Raw genomic sequence first — 27251 nt, forward strand, 5'->3', positions numbered from 1 at the left:
TAAGCCACAGTCCCATAAACTAGCTGATTGAACCAAACAACATGCTCCTTGGCTGTTTGTGACAGGCAGAGTATGAAATTACTTTAATCCAACTAAAATGATTGGTAAATCCCATTGAAAATAATAGAAGTGGCTAACATTTCTAATGAGAAAGTGTATTTACTAATTTACAAAAATGTTTAACAATCTCTTCATCCCATCTCAACTTCAAATGTTCTTCTTATTCTGCTGAGAAAAGTTGCTTCATAAACCAACCACAAATATGTTGAAAACAATCTCAAGCTATTCTGATAAAAGTGACCTAAACTGTGGCTGGTGAACCCAAGAAATTAGTGGTTTTGAAACCAGAGTCAACCATCATCTTGCTGAAGAGTGAGAGCTACCAGTTAAATACTATCGAAAGATTTTTACACAATGAGCAATCTGATACCATAGAGTGCCGAGAGTGCAGAAGGCGGCCATTCGGCTCATCGAGTCTACACCAACTCTCCAAAAGAGCACCTCACCCAGGCTCTATTCCCTGTAACTCCACGTATATACCCGCTGATCCCCCTAACCTACACATCTTGGGACACCAAGGGACAATTTAGCATGGCCAATCCACCTAACCTACACATCTTTGGATTGTGGAAAGAAACTGGAGCACCCAGAGGAAACCCACGCAGACACAGAGAGAATGTGCAAACTCTACACAGACAGACAGTCACCCAAGGCCAGAATTGAACTCAAGTCCCTGGTACTGTGAGGCAGCAATGCTAACCATTGTGCCACCATGCCACTCGTCTATCAGTTCTGATAGTTCATCAACCCGAAATATTGACGTTGATCTAAACGCCCCCTATACTGTGGGCAGTTGGTTGTGTGGAATGCAGCCTTAACCTTCCCCACACTGGGCAGCTGCTATTTTTATGCTGTCTGATATCAGTGCATCTGTGTGATCCACCATGCAGCAGCAAAACGCTTTATTAACATATTTAAATTGGGCTCTCAAAGTACAATTGGGATCCCAATTTGAAATTTACTGCTGCTTCCCGGGTTTCCAAATTCAGCAGTGAAATGAGAGTTGGAGCTATCAGTCCCTAAGGTAAGGAGCTGTTTCAGCCTTCCTTGTGGGGATAATGAGTAGAAGGTTCCTCAACGAAATCTTTGACCTTCTACAGCCCTGATCACCAGTCTTCACTCACCCCCCACCCCATGGATCAGTTTGTCAGCTTCCTGGTACCAGGCCTCTGTAACATTTCCACTCCATCTGACGAAGGAGCAGCGCTCCGAAAGCCTATGGTATTTGCTACCAAATAAACCTGTTGGACTTTAACCTGGTGTTGTGAGACTTCTTACTGTGTTCACCCTCCAGATTTCCAGGGATTACTCTGGGGGCCCTGACTGCCAATGTGGGGAATGGTTCTAGACAGGAGACAAAGTTACCAAACATCAATGAGGTCTTGCAAGATCCTTCAGTCATTTTCAGTCTCACCTGTATCCGTCCAGCCTCCTCATAAATACTGGAACTATTAACTCAAGTTTATTCCTCTACTCATGCTATTTTTTTCATACTGATCATGTAGTAGCATTAAATTCCTCTGATGCTATGCACTGCTTCATTATAGATATGCTGTGAAGGCTTCCGTGGTTCACTATTTATCAAAAAAATGGACTTCAGTCCTATGCAGCATTTTAGTACTGATCTATTAAACACAATGCAACAAGAGGTATCCTTGTCATTACTTAATGTATAAATCTTACTGCTGATAGTGATAATGGTTCGCTGATAGTAAACAAATACTAAAATGAGGTGGCAAGGTGGTACAGTGGTTAGCACTGCTGCCTCACAGCGCCAGGGACTTGGGTTTGATTCCTGGATTGGGTGACTGTGTGGAATTTGCACGTTCTCCCTGTGTCTGCGTGGGTTTCCTCCGGGTGCTCAGATTTCCTCCCATAGTCCGAAAGATGTGCTGGATAGGTGCACTGGCCATGATAAATTCTCCCTCAGTGTACTCGAACAGTTGCCGGAGTGTGGTGACTAGGGGATTTTCACAGTAACTTCATTGTAGTGTTAATGTATGCCTATTTGTGGCACTAATAAATAAACTTTAAAATAACTTTAAACGACACAGCTTTTAAACAGCAGGATTCAAAATAATGGAAAATAAATGAACGAATGAGTGATATAGAATGTTCAAAATTCACATTCTGTATAACAAACGTTCACATAAATAATTTGTTTAAAAATCTAAACAACATGGAAAAAATGTTGAAATTTTGTCTATCATCTAGATATCTCATTTCTGTTGTAATAAAAGTTGCATAAAATGACACATTGCAGGAAAATGACAATCACTACACCTTAGGTATGGGATGTGTAAAAATAGAGGTAGGATTACCTACAAGAGCAATTATTGTAATAGACATACAGTACTCACAGATAATGGGGAAATGACAAAAGTCTATGATAGTTTTGGCACAAAATCATGTAAATTTATTACTAAACTAATCTAATCATTACAGCTAAGTGCAAGCAAACATTATGAAGCAGGCAATGTATTGTTACAAGTTGAGTAAAAATTAAAAATATAATCCACAAATAAATATATTCTATTCTTCAAAGAAACATGTTTACCAGTTACATAAAGATTAATTTATTAGTCACAAGTAGGCTTACATTAGCACTACAATGAAGTTACTGTGAAAATCACCTAGTTGCCACATGCTGGCGCTTGTTCGGGTACACTGAGGGAGAATTTAGCATGGCCAATGCACCTAACCAGCATGTCTTTTGGATTGTGGGAGGAAACCGGAGGAAACCCATGCAGACACAGGGAGAACGTGCAGACTCCGCACAGACAGTGACCCAAGCCAGGAACTGAACCCAGGTCCCTGGCGCTGTGAGGGAGCAGTGCTAACCACTGTGCCACCATACCACAAATTTTGTTATGGTCTTGTGGTCAATATGATGTACTCTGATCAAATATATTTTAGTACATTGACCTGAACATATCTCTCATTTTTCTTTCTATTCTGGCAGTGAAGATAGCAAATTGGATTATCAGTAGAAATCTTAATCAAAACTTACGACAGTTATGGTTTTCTGTGATTGTCCTGAACTAAACTCAGAAGTACATTTGTCAGATTATACTGGATACTAGTTACCAATCATGTAATATTCATGATTGTACACAAAAGGACACACAGCAAGGTGCTTGAATTAAGTCATTACTAAAATTCTTGAAAACATATAACATGGTGGTGAAGTGTGTGTGCACTAATACCTCGGTACTATGCAGAATTAAAAGTGTTGTGGAACATTTAAACAAATATTCAGGTAATTGGGGTAATTTCACAGCAACATTTCAAATGTTATCATTCCATTAACCTGGTGTTGTGAGACTTCTTACTGTGTTTACCCCAGTCCAACGCCGGCATCTCCACATCATTCTCTTGGTCAGAGATTGTTCTCTATACAAATACTAAGCAGACCAGAGCTCAATACGTATAATACACTAATTAAATTATACTTACTGGAAAAAAAATGTTTGGGCATATGTTTAGCATTTCAAAATAAGAACAAATCATTTCACAATCACGCAGACCCTTTCTGGGGACTCACTCTTATCTAGTCCTGCAATCACTGCGTTAGTCAAGGTGCTGCCCTTAAACTAATTCAGTCATATGCTTCCCTTAATGCCTTGCAGTCAACACACACTTCAGGGCTGGTAGCCTAAATAAGAGGTCTCCAAACTAAACATACTCTCCTGCAGATTTATATAGGATATATGAGTGCAATTTCACTGTCACAGATTAAATGCAAGTGATAATTTGAAACCATAAAAAAATTAACCTAGCTCAAATATGTATTCAAATATCTTCAAGCTTCACACATCAAAAACAAACGATTCTGAATATAAGCATGTTACTCAAAGGATAAATGACGGTGATTGATAGGTTACCCAAATGGAAATGACAGATTGAAGTAGTTATATTGGCTATGTGTTGTGAGTTAAGATATTTAATTCCAAAGTACTTTCCTGTATTTTGTATAGTTTAATAAAACGTGAATAGTTTTGAGCTAAACTTAGAAAGTAGCTGGTCGACTATCAGTAATAATTCTGAGATTGTTACTGTCGCATCTCTGCACCTGAAGTCACTGCTGAAGGCACAGTGCCTATTTGGTAGATTCAGTGAAAATGAAATCACTGTGTTGACTGTTATTCTCATAAACAGTAAATGGAAATATTTTTCATGTGAATTAAATTTTTATCTGCAATTCTTGGATGTGTATTTCCAGCATTCAGTTTTAGTATTTACTGCCTGAGACTTAGCTTCTCAATTTTTTTACAACGATTTGAGAGCAAATATCAACAGGAAGCATTTAAAATGTTTTGTCCCAACAATTATTCTAAGCTAGATCTGCACTTCTGCACTGGTGAAGACAATTGGGATAAGCCACAAGTTAACACAAATCATCCGTTTCATAATGACTTATCGTCCGATAGTGTAGACTGTGGCCTTTTTTTTTGCATTGTTATTTTATCACCTTTGTTCTTCCAGATAAAAGGAAAACTAAACAATATCTTCACTTGCATTTGACAATGCTGCATTATTTCTGGCTGCTGGCTTTTCTACAATGACTCACCATTTGATAACCCCCTTCTCGACAAAAGGGGCCTGTCTTACATTTTCAGGCCATACTCCAAGTAAAAGACTCAAGTGATTTCCATTTTTAATTCAAAGTACCAAATATACTGATCTATCCTTTATGCTAGTAAAAAAAGTTACAACAGTTCAATTAGTTAAAAATAACTAAAGCTATACTCTAGAAAGGGGGCTGTTAGCTCAATGTTGGTGAGGAGGCTGCACGGTTCAGAAAAAAGTCAGCAGCATGGGTTTGATTCCTATTCCAGCTAATGTGTCTCCTCGCCCTGAGAGACGAAGGCAATGGTAAATCACCGCTGCCAAGAACACAGCTCAGGATGAAGCATCAGCAGATAATAAGTCAAGGAGCTGCCTTTGGGCAGAGCACACATGAATGAATGAATGCTGCAGAAAACAAGTATATTTAAGAATGAAAATTACATGAACCATTAGTTTAAACACAACACATTTGGAATAAAATTCCTTATGTATAAATATTGACTAAAGGTTGTCACAGCTCTCATTCAAGAATCCATCTTATTAAGTCAGAAGACAAACAATAAAATACCTCGAATAGACCTTCTTAACCAATTTTCAGTTTCCATAGCAACTTCAGTCCTGCAACATGTTTTGAGCTCGTTTCTAGTAACTGAGCACATTTTTTAATGTTTATTTGGATGAATTGCTTTGGATTTGTCAAAGGAAGAAAGTCATACTGGAAATGGGTTCTTAAAAGAAGGCAGTTTCAGCAGGAGTGGGGTGGGGGTGAGGGGTGAGGGGAATCAGGAGGACAGAAAAATTGGCAGCAAGTGCGAATGTACAATTTATACCAATTTAACTCACAGGGGACAATCTGACCAAAAAAATTCTAAGTGCTGAACGGCGTAAAAATGGGAGAGGTTCAGATCTGTTTCTTGGTGAAAGAAAAAAGCAAATCTTATGACACTTAGAATAAAAATTGGGCAAAGTGTGATTCTCACCAATAGGTGGAGTGGATGGAGTCTATTCACGGCAGGAAGCTAGAGTGCGCTATTGTGCATGTGCCCTGATCCCCCGGTGCACTGCGTCAAGAGTACACACACAGTGTACTGAGAGATTATCACTCCCCCACACTCCCAGACATCGCATCCCTCCCTGATCTCAGCCCCCCTGATCATGGCCCCTCCTCAATCGCTGCCCCTGTTCAACCCCCTGCCAGTCGATTGCCATCCCTGTTCACCTCAGTAGCTGATAACTGCCCCTGTTAACCCCACCCCCCACCTCGGCGAATCCCCAATGCAGAGTGTGCAGCCTCCCCTTCAGGCCTCGGGTGCTAGACTGGCAGTGCCAGGGTGTCAGGCTGACACTGCCCAAGGGGCACAGCCCACCCCTGCCCCCAACTACCCAGGGCACTTTACTGGCCTCTGGAGCCACCGGTGAGTCCCCGTGGGTCTGGGGACTGGTCTGGTCCCCATTGCTGGGGATCATACGTGATCCTCGCCAATGAGAACTTGCACCGGTGAGGCTGTTAAAGCAAGTGAGCACGAACGGATCGCAGCCCGGGCTCACTAATCGTATTAAAATGAGCTCATTAATATTAAAATCAAGGACGCGAGGCTCATTATTGGGACCGGTAAGATCGCGAGAGGTGAGAAACTGGGCATGAACCCGGTTTTTCTCCTCTCTCACAACCTCACTAGCTTGTCACGTCGATCGACGGGCATGACGAGCCGGTAATATCGCCCCCCCTCCCCCCATAGAAGCAAATGCACTAAATTTTATGCAGTAGGACTTTTTACCTTTTCTCTCCTCGCTGTCTAAGGCCCTTCCAAGTGAAGCAGCTACTTTTATCAATTGAGCTTACTGTACTCAGTACTCACATTTTGGTCTGCATTACACTGGGAAGACCAAATGCAGATTGGGCAACTGTTTTGTGGAATACCTCTATTCAGTCTGCAAGCATGACCTCGAGCTTCAATTCTCCACCTTTCTCTCACACTGACATCTCTGTCCTCCCTCCACCTACACAATGCAAGCCTGAGGACGAGCACCTCATCTTTCAATAAGGCACTTTGCAGACTTCCAGACTCACCACTCATTCACTCAACAATTTCAGACCATAATTTTGCCCCATTTTGTTTCCTTTTCTTTGCTTGTTTGGGTTTTTATTTTATGTCTGTTTTCAGACAGCAACACACCTGCTCTCGGCACATCTTCTGTTTCTTCATTTTCTTTTCTTCCCGCCACCATTCCCTTCGGCCCTGGAAAACTAATGCTTCTGTCATTCAATCTCTCCTGTCTTTGACTCTCTCACAGACTTCCCTTTTGTCCCTGTCCCACCTCTTGCCCAAAACCTAATACATTTATAACTTTTCTCAGTAAGAAGCCTGAAACATTAAGTCCTGTTTCTTTCTCCACAGATGCTGCTTGACCGGCTGGGTATTTCCAGCATTTTCTGTTTGTGTTAACATTTTTACTTGATGGTATACGATGGAATGCAGCATCACAGCAGTGCATTCAGAAGAATGTTTTAGCTGTTTATACTGAAAATATTGTGCATAAAAGCAACTCAGCTGTTTCCCAGCCTGAAATTTTGAAATAATAGGAGCGATTTTCCAACCCCTTCAGACAGACAGCGGAAATCCTGATGCTCCGGTGAATAGGGTGTCGGCCAAAAATCGGGATTCCGGCCAAGCTTGAGGGCTCTTGGGATTCACCCGCCCCACCCTGCCAGCCCCGATTGGGTTACCACCCAGAGCGGGCGGCCACAAGGTAATTATGCAAACCCGCTCATTTGATTGTCATTAGGTGGGTTTGACAGGACATTCGCCAGCCTCCCGCTATTCACCTGGCACGCCAGGGAGAGCGGCACCATGTGGACATTACAAGTGCTACCCACATGGTGTGCTGAATCTTGAGGGTTCGGGGAAGCACCACCAAACCCTCAAGAACAGAGGAGCACACGCCTCCCCACCACTCAATTCAGGAGTCCCCACCCACACACCATGCAGACATGAGGGTGTCCTGACCCAAATCCCTCAAGGATCCTGGGGGTTGGGTGGGTGTCCAGGTTGGGGGCAAGGAGTTGACTTCACCACTCTCCACTGGGAAGGGGGTGTCCATGGTTGGATTGGCAGACCTGAAGATCACTCGTGGCATGGTGGTTTCAAGCAGACCTGCGATCAACATTTGCATTCCTGCCCGTTAGCTGTGCAAATTCTGAAGTGGCCTAGTCACTTTAACTTCCATTCCCCTTCCGGTCACCTGGAGAGGAGGAAGCTCCTCTTTGTTGAGGGGTCAGTGGTGCTCCCCTGGTCGGTGTGGGGGGCACAGTTTCATTTTTGTGTGTGGAGGGTTCCTGTCTCTGAGTGCAGAGATCGGGGTCACTATTTAAAAATGGCAGCCTGTTCCCGGAACAGCGGGGCCGCCCAGTGAGTTGCTGGAAATGAGCTTATTCGCACCTTTCAGGTGGTGAATCCGAAGTGAAAGATGTTGCCAACACCAGTGGGAAACACTCCCTTTTCATTAGCGGCACTTAGCCTCAAAACAAGAGAATCAGACTCAATGTTTTTTTGATTTAATTAAAGTAAAATAATTAACTAAGCAAAATTTCTGCATGGGATTGTGAAATTATTTCAGTTAATCAATTTTTTAATGGAGAGCAACTGGGAGATCAAAATGGACATCCATGCATACCTGCCTCCATCTGGTGGTGGGATAGAATATTTTTCTGTTCTTATTTGTGGTTTATTATGGTTGTACCTGACTTCTCTGTTTCAGAACCAGTAGGTAACAGAGAGACCAAACAGTCTTAAAAAATTAAATAGAATCAAACAGGTAGTTAGTAAATAGATGGATTAATAAGCTTTTTGTCATGGTACTTTATAGCGCCTAAATGTTGAACAGACATATAGATATATCTCCCACGTTGCGGCTCATGGTAAGAGGATTTGCTCTAGCATTGGGTAAGGAGATTTTGAATAGGCTGGCACTATGTAAGGTTTTGGGAAGCGCAGGTAATGTTGGGAGATTTAGGATAGGAGTCTGCTCTATTAAGACGACTGGGTGAAAACATTAAGGTGTGAATGTTTTACTGATTAGATATAGACTTGTGGATACCCCTGCACCAATGGATGTTTTGTTACACTGCTCACAATAAGTCCAGTCCTTATCTGATCTTTGTACCTACCTTATGTTTTTATGGCCTTTCTCCACTTCCGTCTCTAACCCCAGTGTTTTCCCTTAGCAATCTGAACTCTTCAATGTTACCAACCTCTCTGATCCCAATCTCCTTATCCTTTAATTTTCCTCTCCTTTTCATTACCTTACCCTTTGTCATCTTGCTCTCTCCCTGTCCAATATCACTGCTACCCAGATGGTTTTCTTTCTCCTTTCTGGACTGAAATTGAAGTGTATATTTGCTGGCAAGAGGGTTGAAAATGATATATTATCAAAATTAAAATGTCAACATATCAGGAGGTTGAGACAAAGTAAGTTGAAAATGAGTAAATATTGCTTAAAATGTTAAATTTGACAGGTAGGATTTGACTTGTAGGAAGAGGGAATGGGAAAGGGAGGGGGAGGGATGAGGGAGAGGAAGAGGGGAGGAAGAGAGGATGAAGAGAAGATAAAGAGAGAATTTTACCAGGATGTTAGAGGTGGAATTGGTTTACATTTTTAAAAAGTTGCAGGTTGCTTTTAAAGCTGATCCATGATTTGGTGGTGGTTTCATTAGGGTGTATGCTCAGGCTGTTGTTTTACTTTCAGTTTTATATTCTGCTGCAGAGCAAAGAACAGCACTTCAAAAAAACCCGCTACGTGTTACTTTGAATCTACATGTGCAAATTATGGGTGAGATTTTGAGCTTACTCTCTCAGTCTGCGAGATCACCGTTGGGGCTCAAGATCTGGCAGAACCCAGAAATTGCGAATCTCACCAGCGAGATTGCAATTTCCAATTTTCCCTGCCCCTCACTGGTGATGTAATCAGGTTCACGTGAGAACCAATTTCCATTCATTTCAATAAATTTAAATATAATTCAAGTGTCCCATCATCAGATCTCCCTCTCTCAACTAGATCTTCGTACCTCACCAACGTGATCTCGCGTTGGTGTGGGTTACAACAGGTTCACCCTGACGTGAATGTGTTGTGGGGATCTCCCGAGGGTGCAAAGCTCACTATGGCCCCATGGGGAAGGACATGGCCAGGCAGTGCCTTGACAATGCCCTTTAGTACTGCCCACTGGTACTGCCCCCGGTACAGGTTGGCACTGCCAGGTTGGAACTGTCAGGTAAACATTTGGAGAGCCTCACCTGCAGGAATTCATCTGGTTGTGGTGGGGGGGGAGTGAACACCGTGACCAATGGGGATGAAGGTGATGATTGGGTGAGGAGGAAAGTGGGCTTATGTTCACGATGATTGGTGGGGAAGGAGGGGGACAATGTCGGGGATGATCGGAGGAAGGGGATTGATACTGGCGATGATTGGAGATGGGGGAAGGGGGCTGATGCCAGGGATGATTGGGGGGTGGTGGAGAGGAATGGGGAAGGCCACAGATACCTCCGTGTCTTTTCCATCTCTTTTCAGTTATCAGAGGACACCCTGACCTCAGTGGAGCCAATTCCTGGCTCTAAAAGTCCCCGTTTCTCCAGACTGACTGCACAAACCCCACCCACTCTTTTCTTTGGCAATTAAAGTGACAAGATCTGGAGAGGAAACTGGCCGGTGGAACTGGCGTGTTCCACGTCAGTTTTCTCACCAGAACTGACACTCTGCCAAATTTTCGTAAGATTCTGGCCCACATCTTTTCTTTTTCTGTTAAAACCCACAACCCTTAACATAGTTAGGACATTATAGAAAGATAAGTGCCAGTGAATTGGGATTTTGTTTCATCAAGAACATCGAGAAAAGATTCTAAGAGAAAAAAATAGTGGGTCCCCACATTTCAAATGATAGAAGGCTGGAGAAAAGCAACAACAGGATTAAAGATTGAAGTGCCAGTGAAGGAAGACTCAAGTAAGAAAACAAGCTCTCCGTATGATTTTAAAAGAGGGTCTTTTTCCCGATCAGAAAATGATGAGATTCCAGGCAGTAGCTGGCATAGTTGAAAAGAGTGGATGCTTTGCTGTACAGCTGGTGTCATTTGAATAAAGAATACATCAAGTCAACAGTCTCCAGATTAAAATAGGAGTGCACTGAGAAGACAGTAAAAACAATGCATGCTGAGCAATCTCAAGTTGCTAGTGCCTGCAAGAGAATTGACAGATCACTTAGGTTCCCCAGGGCTTTTCAATAAAGAAACTGAATTATGGAGTTCATACATAGAAAGTTTTCAGTACTTTGTACAAGCAAATAAAATTGCAAATGAGTTGCTCGTACAAGTTTTTCTCACTGAATGCTGGAACAAGGAGAGTCAGTGCAAGAATTGTTGCAAAATGGGTCACACTGCAAAAGCTTGTTGGGCTTGACCAGCTTGCCCCGAGAATAATATTCAGAAGAATATGGGTACATATGAGAAGAAGAACAAGTTGCATTCTACAAAAAAGAATTTACAATATGGAAGAAAAGAATAACAAATGCAAAGAGAATATCCAGAGATATGATGAAAAGCTCCAACTGAACGTTTATCCCTACAGGGTGGATCACATAGATTCTGGATGATTCCAACGTTAGGTGGACAACATGTTTGGATGGAGTTGTTACTGGTGCTGCTGTATCTTTAATTCCCGAGACTAAATACCAATAAAAGTGGAAGCATCTTCCTTTACAACTGGCTGATATGATAGTAAGGACATAGACGGAAGAGATCATGCCATTAAAAGGTTACATTATGGTCAACGTAGAGTTGAGTGGACAAACAAGGAATTGCCTCTCCATGTGGTCTGTGGTAATTTTCTAGCTTTATTTGGGATATCATTGTTGGGGAAAATACAGCTCAATTGGAGTGCTGTCAACAGACTGGTTAATGTCAAAACAGATCTGCAGCACCTTCTGGATAAATACAGTCGTGTATTCGAGGAGACACTTGGCTCAATGAAGGGAGTTCAAGTGACACTCAAGGTAAAACCTGCTCGTCAACCAAAAGTTTCAAAGCAAGAGTGGTGCCAAATGCAATTCATCCCAAGGTCGATGAAGAATTAATACGACTTGTCAACATTGGTGTGTTAGACCAGTTACAATGAGTGACTGGGCTACTCCTATTGTACCTGTCATGAAACCAAATGGTTCAGTTCATATTTGTGGTCATTTTAAAGCAACCATAAATCCAGTGTTGTGCTGATCAATATCCGCTTACGTTAATTGAAGATTTGTTTGCTGGGTTATCAGATGGGTAGAAATTCAGCAAGATTGATCTTTCACATGCATATTTACAGATGAATGTAGCCATTGAATCTCAACTATTGCTTACCATTGTTAGTCATAAAGGTCTTTTTCATTATAAAAGATTGCTTTTTGGAATCACATCTACACAGCCCTATCCCAAAGATCGATGGACCAGATTTTAAATGGTCTCTTTGGTATACAATATTACCTGGATGATATTCTAATTACAACATCCAGTAAGCAAGAGCACTTGAATAATCTAGAAGCAACATCTGAATGTCGTCAAGCACATGGTCTGCTTGTCAAGAAAAAAAGTGAGACTTTTTCCAGATGTCTGTCCAGTACTTGAGTCATGTTATTGATCATAAAGGCCTATATAAAGCACCTAAAAAGATGGAAGCTATTTTAGAAGCACCACCTCCGACAAATGTGACGCAATAGAGGTCCTTTCTGGGATTAGTAAATGATTATGGCAAATTTGTTCCTAACTTAGCTACATTATTGAAGCCTTTGCATAATTTACTATGTGTGAAACAGTCATGGGACTGAACAACAGAACGTGAGTAAGCATACAAGGATGTCAAAGGTGCTTTGCAGAAGTCTGAAGAATTGGTTCATTTTAATCAGAAGCTACCATTACTGCTTGCTTACCACACTTCACCTTATGGGGTAGGGGCAGTAGTTTCACATATTATGCCTTTGGGAGAAGAATGACCAATAGCTTTTGCTTCACATACTCTGACTGGTGCTGAATCTAATGATGCTCAACTAGAAAAAGAAGCATAAAGTATAATTTTTTGGCATATGAAGGTTTCATCATTATTTATACATCTGTCATTTAACACTGTTGACTGATCATCGATCCTTAACTACTATTTTTGGGCCAGATAAAGGCAAACCTTCGTTAGCTGCTAGCTAATTGCAAAGATGGTTACTGATCTTATCTGCAAATCCCAAAGAAAAAGAGGGAGTGTCACTCCTGTGCACGAATAAGAAATACTGTTTCTCCTCTACACCATTGGGAGTGGCTTAAATGCCATGGCATTGATTGCATGTAGATTTTGCTGGTCCATTTGAGGGTTACAGTTCTTAGTAATAATTGATGCACGCTCAAAGTGGCCAGAAGTTATCATGAGACCTTCTATGTCTGAACCAACCATTGAAAAACTTGAAATTTTTTGCAATATTTGGTAAACCAGAACAGATTATTTGTGATAATGGTTCACAGTTTCCTGCACAAAAGATGCCCAGATTGAAGAAAATGTGGGAGCATCAATCCTGTGCATGAATAAGAAATACACCACTGTTGTCTCCTTTACACCCTTGGGATTGGCCTAAAATGCCATGTCAACAATTACACTGATTTCACTAATTCATTTGAGGATTTCATGTTCTTAGTCATAGCTGATGCACACTCAAAGTGGCCAGTAGTTGTTATCATGAGATCTACTACATCTGAACAAACTAATTGCAAACTTGATGAAAATTTTGCAAGATTTGATAAACCAGAACAAATTTTTAGTGATAATGGTTCATATTTTTCTTCAGCATTTGAGGATTATCTTAAAGTAAATGGTATTCAGCATATTAAATCCACATTTCATCATCCATCAAATTATGGATTAGCTGAAAGATTCATACAACCTTGAAATATTCTTTAAAAGCGTTAAGAGAGTAACGTTCATTATCATGTCGTGTGAATAGCTTTTTGGCATCTTATAGAAACACAATGCATGCGATTACCCAAAGTTCACCTACATTCCTACTCACAAAGACAAAGTTGAAAACCACATTTGATTTGTTATTACCTCCAGAAACCTCAGAAACAGTGGGGCATCAACAACAATCTCAAGTTGCTGGACAAGAAGTAAAGGCAAAACAATGCTTATTTCAACAAGGAGATCGAGGGCCCGACTTTATCAAGTTGCGCCCGTTTTCGGGCATGAAAACTTGGTAAAGTCGGGGCGTGAGGCGAGTAGCGCGATCTGCGACTGTCTCCATGCCCGTTCGCCCTTTACCAAGGGCCTAAAATGGCCACTGTCGGCACCGCGCCCGAAACAGGCATGACGTCAATTTAAATGCATTTGTATGCATTTAAATTGACTTAATAGGCTGGACGCCCAAACTTACCGGCATTTCCCCCTTTAACATCGCGTTCGCCCATCCAGATTCGGCGCAAAACAGACATGGTCTGTAAAGGTCTAATTCGGGCGCTCCAGCTTTTGAGGAGGTAAGTTCAGAGCTTTTGATGGCTTTTTGACTCAGATCGGTGGTTGTGGGGTGGGGGGGGGCGGAGGAAGGGAGGTGGGTCAGATTGCTCTCTGGTAGGGGAGAGGGGGGTCTGCTGCCACTTTGCATGCAATCGATGTGGGGGGGAAGGGGGTCCGTTGCCACTTTGCGTGCAATCAGTGGGGGGAAGGAAGTGAGATGGGGGAAGGGGACCGCAATCGGTCTGGGTAGCAAGAGGGTGAGGTAAAGGGGCACAGTTATGTTGTGGGGGTGGGGCAATGTCTGTGGGGGCCGGGGAGGGGGGGGGGGGGCAGGTGAGGCATTATCGGGCCGGGGGGAGCGATGTAGCAGGGGAGTGTTTTTCTATTTTTTTTACTGCGCATGCACAATCAGCAATGTTTCGGGTGCGATAAGCCCCGCCCACAGGCTTCTGCAGTGCGATTCAGAATCACTGAATTGTTTTCAGGCAGAGTGCATATGGGGGCACCTGAGAACAGGTCTAAAAGTCGAATCTGAAACACTCCCAGATTCAGCATTTAGAAACAAAATGGTAAAATCGGGCCCTGAGTGTTTGCACGCAATTATGCCATGAGTGAGAAATGGGTACCATTCATAGTTTTAGCAAAAACAAGTCCAATTTCTTACACAGTTCAAACCAAAAGATGGACCAGTTTGGCTACGCCATGCTGACCAATTGTTGTCATCTTGAAATGATTTCTCAGAATCATCTCCATTAGTACCAACTTCTTTAGCCCCTAGTGTTGTGAATGCTACTACGGAAGACTTAGTTGAATCTGAGTTGCCTGATGATTGTATCTCTGCTGCTATACCGAGTGGGAACAATACAGAATTAATTCTAAGAGAAGAAGTGTCTACTGAAGTTCCAAATCATACCTCCGGGATCAAGGACAGCCAAATTACAGAATGTCACATACAACAAAAGATTAATTGTCATTCTCCCAACCGACTTTCTTATTTACTGTGTATAATGATTAATGATGCATAGTACTGTGTCTAGAGTATTATTCATCCTCTGTCTAACATAGTAGTAATTAACTGTCACGACCACAGAGGTAAAAGGGGATGTTATACATTTAAAAAGGGTTGCAGGTTGCTTTAAGAGCTGATCACATGATGTGATGGTGATGTCATTAGGGTGTGAGCTCAGGCTGCTGTTTTACTTCCAATTTTTTATTCTGATGCAGAGCAAAGAACAGCTCTTCAATAAACCTGCTGTGTGTTAGTTTGAACCTATGTGTGCAAACTAGGGGCAGAATGCTCCCCAAGAAAATTCTCAGTGTCGAATTCACGTGAAAAATGGAGTAATTCATGCTGGTTTTTTTCAATGGGAGTTCAGAGAAGAATCTCCCACACTCTACGCATTGCAGAGGCCACCAGCGTGAATATCATTAAATTTCAGGGGGTAGGGCCTATCCCCGCTGGAGAGGCTGAAATCAGCGCGCTGAGGGGGCCACTGCATGTGCCGATCTGTCAGTGCTGTGATCGGTACATGTGAGTGCACACTGAGGATGAATAATACTCTAGACACATGTGATCGGTATATGCCTGATGGGCAGCATCAAAGTGCCCCCTGGACATTTGCACTTTGGCTGTTGGGCAGTGCCAAGGGGCCCAGGCTGACACTGACAGGGTGCCAATGCCCAGGGGGCACCATCCCCCTGCTGCCCGACCCCCTGGGGGGCCCTAATTTCCCCCCTTCACTCCAGCAGGGTCAGGCCACAAGCTCCCCGAAAGTGGAGAACTAGTGTAATCCCCACTGGAGTGAAACACTCTGGTGGGGTGCGAGACGCTAGCGGGCCCGGAGACTTCAGTCCTGGGTCTGCTAATGATAGTCAGATAATATTAAAAAGACCATTTAAATAGTCTGTGCGTCACCCCGCTGATTTCCAGCACGGAGCAGACGCCACAGGAAATCCGGTGCTCGGAGCCGCAAGCGGGGTGCGAATGCTTGCGCAAACCCCGCAAATCGGCCGAAGCACGATTCTCCCTGCCCGTTGTTCTAAAATATTAGCACAGCAGGATGGGAGAATCGCGGCCCATGTCTTTTCTTTTTCCATTAAAACCCACAATCCCTAACATTGTTCAGACATTCCAGGCTTGGAAGCAGCAAGTGACCAAATCAAAGAAGGTGCGTTGTGCTGCTTCCGCCTCTCACCGCTTCTCATGGAGGCAGCTCTTGAGCAGAGTTCGCAACCCGTCCAGCTGTGATGAGAAGCCGGTTAAGCATGTTAAATGAGCAGTTAGCAGTGAACTCTCAAAGACAATGTAATTTTGATGGTGTCACAAGGGCCCAAGGTGAGCCAGAATCTTGGCTACTCAGAGAGTACGAAGAGCATGGAAGTTAGATATAATTTGACCATTAAACATTGCAAATTGCAAGTTTGATAGCAGTCGTAGGCGGTGCTCTCCATTTCATGAGCAGCTCCTGAAGACTCCTCTAATCTCTATCTCGCAGCTAGTTCAATCTGCCCTCCTGTTGATAATTTTGCTTTAGCAGCAGCCGGAGATATCTGTGATTATAAGAAAGGAGGATTTGTCCTCCTTTCTCTTCAATCTGCTTGTCATCTCACCATTGAACCTGGAGGCAGCTGCTAATTGATCATCTTCTGGAAATTTGCCCCAGGGGGCACACTGCTCTGATGGTTGGACTATGGGACCATTGGGGAAGAGAATGTGAGGGGTCTGGGAGAATTGGTGGGGGGACTGCATAGAACTGACGGAGGAGACAATGAAGATAAGAGCTGTGGAATTATGGTGATAGTTGATTGTGGTGCTTGTGAATGGTGGGAAGAGGTACAAAGGAATGGTAGGATATAGGTTGCTGTTGGGCTCTGTTACCATGGGGAAGTCATGCTGAATGACCCAATTGTTGGAGAGTAGACTTGAGGTGTGGAAGCACTGGGCTAAGAGTGATGAGATGTCTGCAGTATTGAGAAAGAGATTTGTTGGATGTTTGATTACTAGGAGGGGATGTCAGGGTTCCGCTAACAAAAATACAATGACAGCTGGTTTCTTGAGATGGGTCAACACTGGGGAAAAGGCATGGGAGTGTTGAAAACAAAGTTATTGTTGTCTCCAGCAGGTGGAATGGCTGCAAACTCTCCCAGAAGCCAAATGTTCAAGGCCCTGGGCCAGTGTGGCCTTCTTTCTGGGGCAACCCAATCCACCAAATGCCACATTTACACCTTCAGGAGTAAGGTAGGCATCACAGAATGTTGCTAATATGTCCGGCATCTCTAGATGCGTACAACTACCAAGAAAAACAAATAAATAGCTCTGCATCTTCTGATGGGGCCAATAATGGGGGTGGTCTGATACATGTATAACTGCAGGAATTGTGTCCCTGAGCAATTTTAGGCCCAATAATATACAAGATACACACATTTAAATGGCCCTTGCCATTGCCATGGTCCGTATGTCATTTAATATTTACAAGTGTGACAAAATTAGGTGGCTATTTCAGAGTCTCACTACATGAGCCAGTTAGCAACCAGAATTTCCAACTACACTTTGACTTGACAATTGACAAAGCTGAGAAATGTCGACGCAGTATAGCAATTTATAATGATAAATGTTGAGAGGAAAGGTTGACAAAAATTACACACAACAAAGATTTTATAACAGCACGGATTGAGATATGGTTACCGTACTGAAATTAGACAAGGAGCATATAAACGTTTTTCAGACTGGCAGATTGTGGCTACTGGTGTGTTTCAGGAATATAATTTGGGTCTACTTGTGTTTTTCATTCAGGTAAATGATTTGGACAGAGGCATAAGAGGATTAATATTGATGTTTGTTGATGATTTACAAGAATTACACCAGAACTCAAATGTTATAACCGTTAGGATGGATGAAACAGGCTGGGGTTCTGTTCTCATTTAAAAAAATACGGAGCTGAGGAAGACCCTAATAGTGATCCTTAAAATTATGAAGGTGTTTGATAGGATCAGTGTAGTGAACATATTTTAACTTGTGGTTGAGTGCATAACCAGGAATCAAAGCTATAACTGTCAATAAGAAATACCAAAGAAATCTAGGAGAAAGGTTGTAAATCAGAGGATGATCAGAATATTGAACTTGCAACCTAAGAAGTAGCTGAGGCAAACAGCATCGATGCATTTATGGAGATTCTCCATCAATACATGAAGAAGAAAGCGATAGAACAATATACGAATCAGATTAGATGAAATTGGGTGGGAGGAGGCTCCTATGGAGCATAAAAATTAGCATTGAACAGATGGGCTGAATGGCATGTGTCTGTGGGTGCGATCATACTGCTTGTTCAGGCAAACCTCTTGCCACAGCGAGGTTGGAGAATTTGGCAGTCAGCCAAATCTCCGTTCACTGCAGCGGCATGGGAAAATTTCACCAGTGTGAACAGTGGTAAGATTCCAGCCCACGAGTAATTTATATGCATCTTCAAATTAGGGAACATTGCAAATTGAAGAAGAATGCAGAAGATTGAAGGAGGGCAGTGACAGATTGGTTGAGAGGGCATATAGCTGGCAGATGCAGTCCAGTATAATAAAAGATTAAATAATACGTTCAGATGCAAGAGAACATTGTAAAGAAAGTACAACCTAAAGTGATTCCTAAGAAAAGTGGAGGGAAAGAGAGCTAGAAGTGTAGCTACATGTGCCTTTAAATAAAGGAGTCAGCGAGAATAGAAAAGGTCTAAAAAATGACATTGATTAATGATTTTCAGATGCGAGAATATTGAACAAAAAGGCAGAGGCCATGTTAAATTTTTTTAAATAGTTCTAATATTATAGTTATGGATATTCTGTCATTATTCAAATATTTAGAATCATAGAATAGAATCCCTACAATGCAGAAGGAGGTCAAATGGCTGATCGAGTCTGCACCGACTCTCCAACAGAGCAACCCACCCAACCTCTATCCCTGTAGCCCTATACATTACCCCACTAATGCCCTAAACCTACACATCTTGGGACATTAAGGAGCAATTTAATATGGACAACACACCTAAACTGCACATCTTTGGACGGTGGGAGGAAACTAGAACACCGAGAGGAAACCCACGCAGACACGGGGAAAATGTGCAGTTACCAAAGGCTGCAATTGAACCTGGATCCCTGGTGCTGTGAGGCAGCAGTGCTAATCATTGTGCCACCGGGCCACCATAAACTCCTGGAAAGAATAAAATTAAGAATCAATGACCGGTTGTGGTTATGGAAAAAAAAATAGGGATTTTTCACAAGAATGGAAGAAGTTAACAGATCATCCAAATTATATTATTAAGGTAGGAATGTTTTTGTTTCCATTTGTTGACAATTTGGTATCAAGGGAATGTAGACCCTCTAAAAGCGATAAGTTAGAAGAAATTTGTAGCCATTGAAGATTGTTAGCCTATGGAATATTTTACAATTGGCGATTGAGATAGTGATATTGTCAAAATTTAAACTAAAATTGAATGGGCATTTGAAATGGAATATAAAGAATGCACACAAATGGGCTGAGATTTCTATCCAAAAACCTAGCCCTGAATAAAACATAATATTTCTATAACATAATTTCTACGACTCAGCATGCTACAAAAACAGCTGTATAAAATGTTATATTTTGAATGCGTGTATTATTAACTGGTGCATTCTTGAGTTTTAAGCAGTTCACTTTTTTCACCCTATATGATCTTAAGCATCTTAAGATAAACTAAACATAATTTTACAGTACAAATACATTGATAGTGGAAAATACTGTGGTTAAGCTTATGAGCTGTATCTAGTCTGATTCTTATGGAATGTACTGAATATATTGTCAGGGTTTGAAGCAGTATTTTGATCCTGATTGCTGTACACAATATTTTCCTTCAAAAGTATTGGCTTGAAATCAAATAAAATTAATGTTTAAGTCATGATTTAAACGTTGAGCTTTCATGTTTTAATATGTCCCTTTTAACAGAACTTTCTGAAAAGAGGGACAGGGTGGGCACAACAAATATCTCCACTTGGAGACAAACCCATGTGATCTGGTGGTCATGGGAGAGAAACAGAAAACTATTGAGATATCAAATCAGTTTTCACACCTATTGGCAGTACCTCAGATAGAGGAGCAGCTGTTTTTTGAGATAGAGAGAGAGAGAGAGGGAGAGAGATACACAGAGAGAGAGAAAGAGAGAGCAACTACTGCTGTGGGGAAACAGAAGGACTATTTGTGTTAACAATGGAAAAGGATACTTGTGAAAGTTTGTTTACTGTTTGAACAAAAGGGGAAGCAACGATCAGAGCTGTTAGAGGTTTAAGGTGTGGAGATGCCGGCGTTGGGCTGAGGTAAACACAGTAAGAAGTTTAACAACACCAGGTTAAAGTCCAACAGGTTTATTTGGTAGCAAAAGCCACAAGCTTTCGGAGCGCTGCTCCTTCGTCAGGTGAGTGAAGGTGGACAAGTCCCCGGGCCCGGATGGAATGCATCCCAGGGTGCTGAAAGAAATGTCAGAGGTAATAGCGGATGCGTTAGTGGTTATTTATCAAAATTCGTTGGATTCTGGGGTAGTGCCGACGGATTGGAAAACAGCTAATGTTACGCCGCTGTTTAAAAAAGGAAATAGACAAAAGGCGGGTAAATACAGACTGGTTAGCGTAACGTCTGTAATTGGGAAAATGCTGGAATCCATCATTAAAGAAGAAATAGCAGGCCATCTGGATAAGAATGGTTCGATTAAGCAGACGCAGCATGGATTCATGAGGGGAAAGTCGTGCTTGACGAACTTGTTGGATTTTTATGAAGATGTGACTAGTGCGGTTGACGGAGGGGAACCGGTGGATGCGATGTTTTTGGATTTCCAAAAGGCGTTTGATAAGGTGCCTCACAAAAGGTTGCTGAAGCAGATTGGGTCACACGGAGTTGGGGGTAGGGTGTTAGCGTGGATTGGGGATTGGCTATCCGACAGGAAGCAGAGAGTCGGAATAAATGGGTGCTTTTCTGGTTGGCAGATAGTAACTAGTGGCGTGCCGCAGGGATCGGTAATGGGGCCTCAACTATTTAACATTTATATAGACGATCTGGAGGAGGGGACTGAGTGTAGGGTAACAAAGTTTGCAGACGACACAAAGATAAGTGGAAAAGTGAATCGTGTGGAGGGCGTAAAAGGGCTGCAGAGAGATTTGGACAGGCTGAGTGAGTGGGCGAGGATCTGGCAGATGGAGTATAACGTTGACAAATGCGAGGTTATTCACTTTGGAAGAAATAATAGCAAATTGGATTATTATCTAAATGGAAAGAAATTACAACATGCTGCTGTGCAGAGGGACCTGGGGGTCCTTGTGCATGAGACACAAAAACCCAGTCTGCAGGTGCAACAGGTGATCAAGAAGGCAAATGAGATGTTGGCCTATATCACAAGGGGGATAGAATATAAAAGCAGAGATGTCTTGCTGTATCTGTACAGGGCATTGGTGAGGCCGCAGCTGGAATACTGTGTGCAGTATTGGTCCCCTTATTTGCGGAGGGATATATTGGCCTTGGAGGGAGTGCAGAGAAGGTTCACCAGGTTGATACCAGAGATGAGGGGTGTTGATTATGAGGAGAGACTGAGCAGATTGTGTTTGTATTCGTTGGAATTTAGAAGGCTGAGGGAGGATCTTATAGAGACCTATAAGATACTGAAGGGGCTGGATAGGGTAGAGATGGAGAGATTCTTTCCACTTAGAAAGGAAACTAGAACTAGTGGGCACAGCCTCAAAATAAAGGGGGGTCGGTTTAGGACAGAGTTGAGGAGGAACTTCTTCTCTCAGGGGGTGGTGAATCTCTGGAATTCTCTGCCCACTGAAGTGGTGGAGGCTACCTCGTTGAATATGTTTAAATCACAGATAGATGGATTCTTGATTGGTAAGGGAATTAGGGGTTATAGGGATCAGGCGGGTAAGTGGAACTGATCCACTTCAGATCAGCCATGATCTTATTGAATGACGGGGCAGGCTCGAGGGGCTAGATGGCCTACTCCTGCTCCTATTTCTTATGTTCTTATGTCCTTATGAGTGGGAATTCTGCTCACAAACAGGGCATATAAAGACACAAACTCAATTTACAGAACAATGGTTGGAATGCGAATACTTACAGCTAATCAAGTCTTAAAGGTACAAACAATGTGAGTGGAGAGAGCACCAAGACAGGCTAAAGAGATGTGTATTGTCTCCAGACAGGACAGCCAGTGAAATTCTGCAAGTCCAGGCAAGCTGTGGGTATTACAGATAGTGTGACAGGAACCCAAATATCCCGGTTGAGGCCGTCCTCATGTGTGCGGAACTTGGCTATCAGTTTCTGCTCAGCGACTCTGCGCCGTCGTGTGTCATGAAGGCTGCCTTGGAGAACGCTTACCCGAATGTCAGAGGCCGAATGCCCGCGGTCATGGCATTCGAAAGCTTGTGGCTTTTGCTACCAAATAAACCTGTTGGACTTTAACCTGGTGTTGTTAAACTTCTTAGAGGTTTAAGGAACAGTGGGTTGCCAAGGTTGGCCTTGCTGGTGAAAGTCCAAAAGACTCAGGCTGAATGAAACAATTTTTAAGAACACTGGAAGTTTCTTCTTAGTGTAACATGGAAAAGTGAACCTGCTGGATCTGGGATTTGCTTTAGACTTGTGAAGCACGCTGCAGTGTGAAATGAAGTGTAAAATGTATCTCAATTGAGTTAGCTAGTTGATGTAAAAGTACATTTTCTTTAGTTAGGTGTATTATTACCTGTTGAATGATGTTTGGTCTATGTTTATTTTAGTTTGTTTGTTATAGTAAAAATCTTAAACATGAAATATTGTCCCTCGGTTCTTTCCCTAGGTTGTAAGATCGTAACAGCAATCTTTAAATGCAGGTTATGATGCAATTTTGTGCCATGATTAAACAGAATATTTGTACCCCACTGAGGAAGGAATTTCCTTTCTCTGTCATTTGTGTCACTAATGTTTAAACATTTTCCTCATGCACGAAGATGATGATAAGTATGGGTTTCTGAACATGCTTTATAAATCATGGCTAAGTAAGTAACAAGCGAACCTGTACATCGTATTCCCACAGTTGGTTCCCCCTCATGTGATGACACTTCAACATGACAACTGGACCATTTAGCCTAGACACATCCAGACATAGATCATCTGTCCTGATCTCTTTATCTGCTGTGTAGGAGAATACCTGGAGAGAAGGAAAATGATAAAATTATATATATGGCTTGCAAATAGTCCATCTTACACCAAGAAATCCCTCCAACTTTTACTATCATTATATTGTTAAAACTTTAGGTATTTATTTTTAACAGTTACAGATATGACCTTTCCCCACAATAGGACATTTGAAAAAAAAACTTTTTAAAAAACTTCAAAGCAACGCAAGATTCAATTTTTAAAAATCCTTTGATTGTCCTCCCATTGTGAATTTAATGGAAAATAGGTGTTTTATATTCAGATATCGTTCAATTTCTTCAAATGCTTCATTCATTGGGGTGGGATGGTGGCACAGTGGTTAGCACTACTAAGTCACAGCGCCAGGGACTCGAGTTCGATTCCAGCCTTGGGTCACTATCTGTGTGGAGTTTGCACATTTTCCCCGTGTCTGTGTGGGTTTCCTCCGGGTGCCCCGGGTTTCCTCCCACAGTCCAAAGATGTACTGGTTAGGTTGATTGGCCATGCTAAATTGACCCTAGTGCCAGAGGATTAACAGGGTAAATATGTGGGGTTATGGGAATCGAGCCTGGGTGGGATTGTGGTGGGCACAGACTTGATGGGCCGAATTGCCTCCTTTTGCACTGTAGGGATTCTAGGATTCCATTTGCATGCATTCTAAATGTCTCATCAGAATAGTCAGGACTATCAATGGAAGGAGTTCTGCAATGTGCTTTCTTCATTGAGCTCCATTTACCTTTCAAGCCACTTGGGGAGAAACTGCTCCCCATTTTCCAGGCAGAAAATTTCAAGGGGAGAAAGGGGATCCAACCCTACAGTGAGTCAGATAATTTTTCAGGCGTTAGACTGGTTCCAGGTGTAAATGAGGGACCCAACACATGTTTAAGACCCTTCTTGCTAAACGGCTGACACTCAGCAAGACTTGATCTGCCTAGTAATGTCAGTGAAGCAGCTACTGTAAAGAAAAATCTCAGGACATTTTTTAAAAGTTTGATGTGGAGCTGGAAGAAAGAGTGCATCCTCATCCTTACCTACAGTTACTTGATCCAATGTTGAATAATTAAACGTTCTGAGCAGATAAGTAAACTGTATGCAATGATCATAGGCACGGTGGCACAGTGGTTAGCACTGCTGCCTCACAGCATCGGGTACCCAGCTTCGATTCCAGCCTTGGGTGACTGTCTGTGTGAGGTCCCCTCGTGTCTGTATAGGTTTCCTCCCAAAGATGTGCAGGTTAGGTGGATTGGCCATGGTAAATGCATGGCGTTGTGGAGATAGGGAGAAGGGGAGGGTCTAGGTGAAATGTTCTTTCAGAGAGTCGGTGCAGATTTGATGGGCTAAAAGGCCTCCTTCTGAACTGTAGTGATTCTATGTTATCCAAAGCCTGCAATATGTGCACTTTGTCTGTTGGCTAGTACTCTTGATTGTCCTGAAACTGCAAACATGCTTTACAAATGAAAAAGCCCTTGTCGATCCTAATCATGACATCTTTTCAGAATTAATAATTATGTGGTGCGTTCTGTGCATTTTCTATCAATTTATTGACTGAAAAAGTGATATGTGACTTCAACGCTGCATTTAAACTGATTTCTGAAGGATTTTCCATTGCTGAGTAACAATGGTCATAGGGAGCACTGGTCAGGAAATCGCATGGCATTAATTTGAGCAAGTTAAAAGAAAATCAGGAATCTCCTGACCAGAACCCTTTGCCAACATTGCTTCTCCTGGAAGCAGCTCAATGGAAAATGAGTGCACCTGTTTATTGCCATTTTGTTCCTATATTGGGCTCCATCGACATTTCAGGTAATGACCGTAAACAGGCTCTTGGTCCCTTGGGCTGGATTTGCGCCCCTGGCAGGTGTGTCTTCGGTAGGGAAGGGGCATATAAAATAGGATGGGTGTCCAACCCAGCATGTTCCCACCCAGCCCCTAAATCGGCAGCCCACCTGCCAGATTTAAATAAATAATCAAGGGAAAATGGAGCTTGTTATCAAGCCAACTAACCCCGATAATATGCTGCCCACGTCATAATGGCCATGACTGGGCAGGCCATTTTTGTGCAAAATTTTTTTAAAAGAGAGTACTGTCTTCAGGGGGTGTCCTTTGTGAGGCAGGGGGAAGACCCCCGAAGATAGTACCCACCCTATTTTTCTACTTACCTGTTCTCCAAAACCCACCACCCCAACGTTGACCTCCCTATGCTGCCAAATTCTCCCTGCCCAATATTTTACACTTAATTTACTCTGGGATCCATTGTGCCTTTTTCATGTTTTAACAAACTCCAATACTTACTATAAGTTGAGTTTGTGAGCTGCAGTTCAGGAATTACAGTCCCCTGCAGGTGTTTGGCCATTTGCGCCTGCACTGGCCTGAATGTGGCCACACATGCAGTTGTTGTTTTTTGCCGTTTTAGGTCGGGGAGCCCGGGTCTCCTGTGCAAGTGCCGGCTGGGAAGTGGTTGCATGTGCGCAGTTCATTTGTTTGCACATCTTCAGAAGAAGCCCAGAAGGTACAAAATGGCAGCCAAAGATTAGTTTCCCTGTGCTGCAAACTGTAAGGCCACAGATACCGTTTTGGAGCAGTGGTGTCTGAAAGTGGGCTTGGAAAGTGAAGTTTGGGACTACTTGGTGATCCAGGGGCAAAGGCATCTTGGAAAGTGAGATTGAAACTTTTGAGCTGGATCCTTGTTGAAGTTGACTGAGTGGGACCGACTTTCGAAAGAAATTCCAAGGCATGTTATTCAAACTTGGAGATTTGAAGCATCATGCGAAAGTAGAGTTTCATTGAGACCAGTTGGCTCACAATGTGACAAGCGCCTGGGTTTGTTGTTGAAAAACCCATGGAATCTGCTTCAATCATATCTGTCATTTACTTTGCAGTGTCCGTCCACAGTTCACCAGGTAATTCCCATGCATACTTACCCTGACTATTAGAGCGTAAGATGGATGTAGTAAATTGTTTGATCTTTCTAAATTTATATGCACCTGTAATGATATAGCTGGGGTGAAGAAATAATGTATAATTGAATCATATTCTTGTGCTTGTATTAAGATATTTCCAACCATTTTGTCTGGTGTAATATGGTTCATTTTCTCTTGTTCAATAAATGCTTTATTTTTTGTGTTAGAAGTTTTCCTGCGCATTTGTTCAGTAACCTTTCTCCACTGTTTCAGAAAAAAATTAGGATCTATGAAGCCAGGTTTCACTCTGGGAGCTGATGAGCGGAGTTTTACCGGCACGTCCGCCAGAGTTTCGTATGATCGCGCCCGAGGCCAATGGAGAATGCCGTTCTCCGAGCCTCACCTGCCCCCGGAATCGGGGCGGGTGTGCCAGTAAAATTCCGGCAGTATTGACATCAGCTGGCATCGTAACACTTGGGACTGGTTGCAGTTCTGGTAGCGTCCACTAATGAGATCTTGGCGCTGTTACAGCCACTGCTGCTGTGAATGTTGAGCAAGGTAAGGAGTCTAACAACACCAGGTTAAAGTCCAACAGGTTTATTTGGTAGCAAATGCCACTAGCTTTCGGAGCACTGCTCCTTCGACAGATGGAGTGGAAATCTGCTCTCAGACAGGGCACAGAGACACAAAATCAAGTTACAGAATACTGATTAGAATTCGTAGCTTTTTGGCACACTCTAAGACACAGGAGTCAGTTTTCAGTGAGACTTCCCTCCCACAGCAACTAACAACAAATGAAAACCTGTTTTCATAAATAATTTTTCACTCCTTTCATCTTGGTTCTCTGTTGTATTCACATATCCTTTTGAAAACCCAGGTTCCCAAATATTAAAACTTTCCATGTTCCTATTTTAGCTCTTTTTGGGACACTAACATTTTAAAACACTTGCCCCTATCTTACTCATGAATCTCCTGTAAAATGCAAATGTTCTTCGTCACCTTTGAGACTCCTTTGAAATGCAACAGATACTAATCAGT

At 42.5% G+C, this 27251-nt stretch overlaps 1 protein-coding gene across 3 annotated transcripts in view; it reads right to left on the minus strand.

Moving 5' to 3' along the window:
- Positions 1–27251, minus strand: part of galnt13 (polypeptide N-acetylgalactosaminyltransferase 13) — a 421054-nt gene that overhangs the window by 23784 nt on the left and 370019 nt on the right. For 2 of the 3 annotated variants that reach the window (XM_078229193.1, XM_078229192.1), the window contains exon 10: positions 23192–23326. In XM_078229193.1, the coding sequence (XP_078085319.1) occupies positions 23192–23326 (135 nt within the window). Of the gene's footprint in view, positions 1–7572; positions 7575–23191; positions 23327–27251 lie in introns of all 3 variants that reach the window. The other variant, XM_078229194.1, reaches the window with a different exon arrangement.

Source organism: Mustelus asterias, chromosome 14 (genome assembly GCF_964213995.1).
Source record: "Mustelus asterias chromosome 14, sMusAst1.hap1.1, whole genome shotgun sequence".
In the NCBI taxonomy this organism is placed as follows: domain Eukaryota; kingdom Metazoa; phylum Chordata; class Chondrichthyes; order Carcharhiniformes; family Triakidae; genus Mustelus; species Mustelus asterias.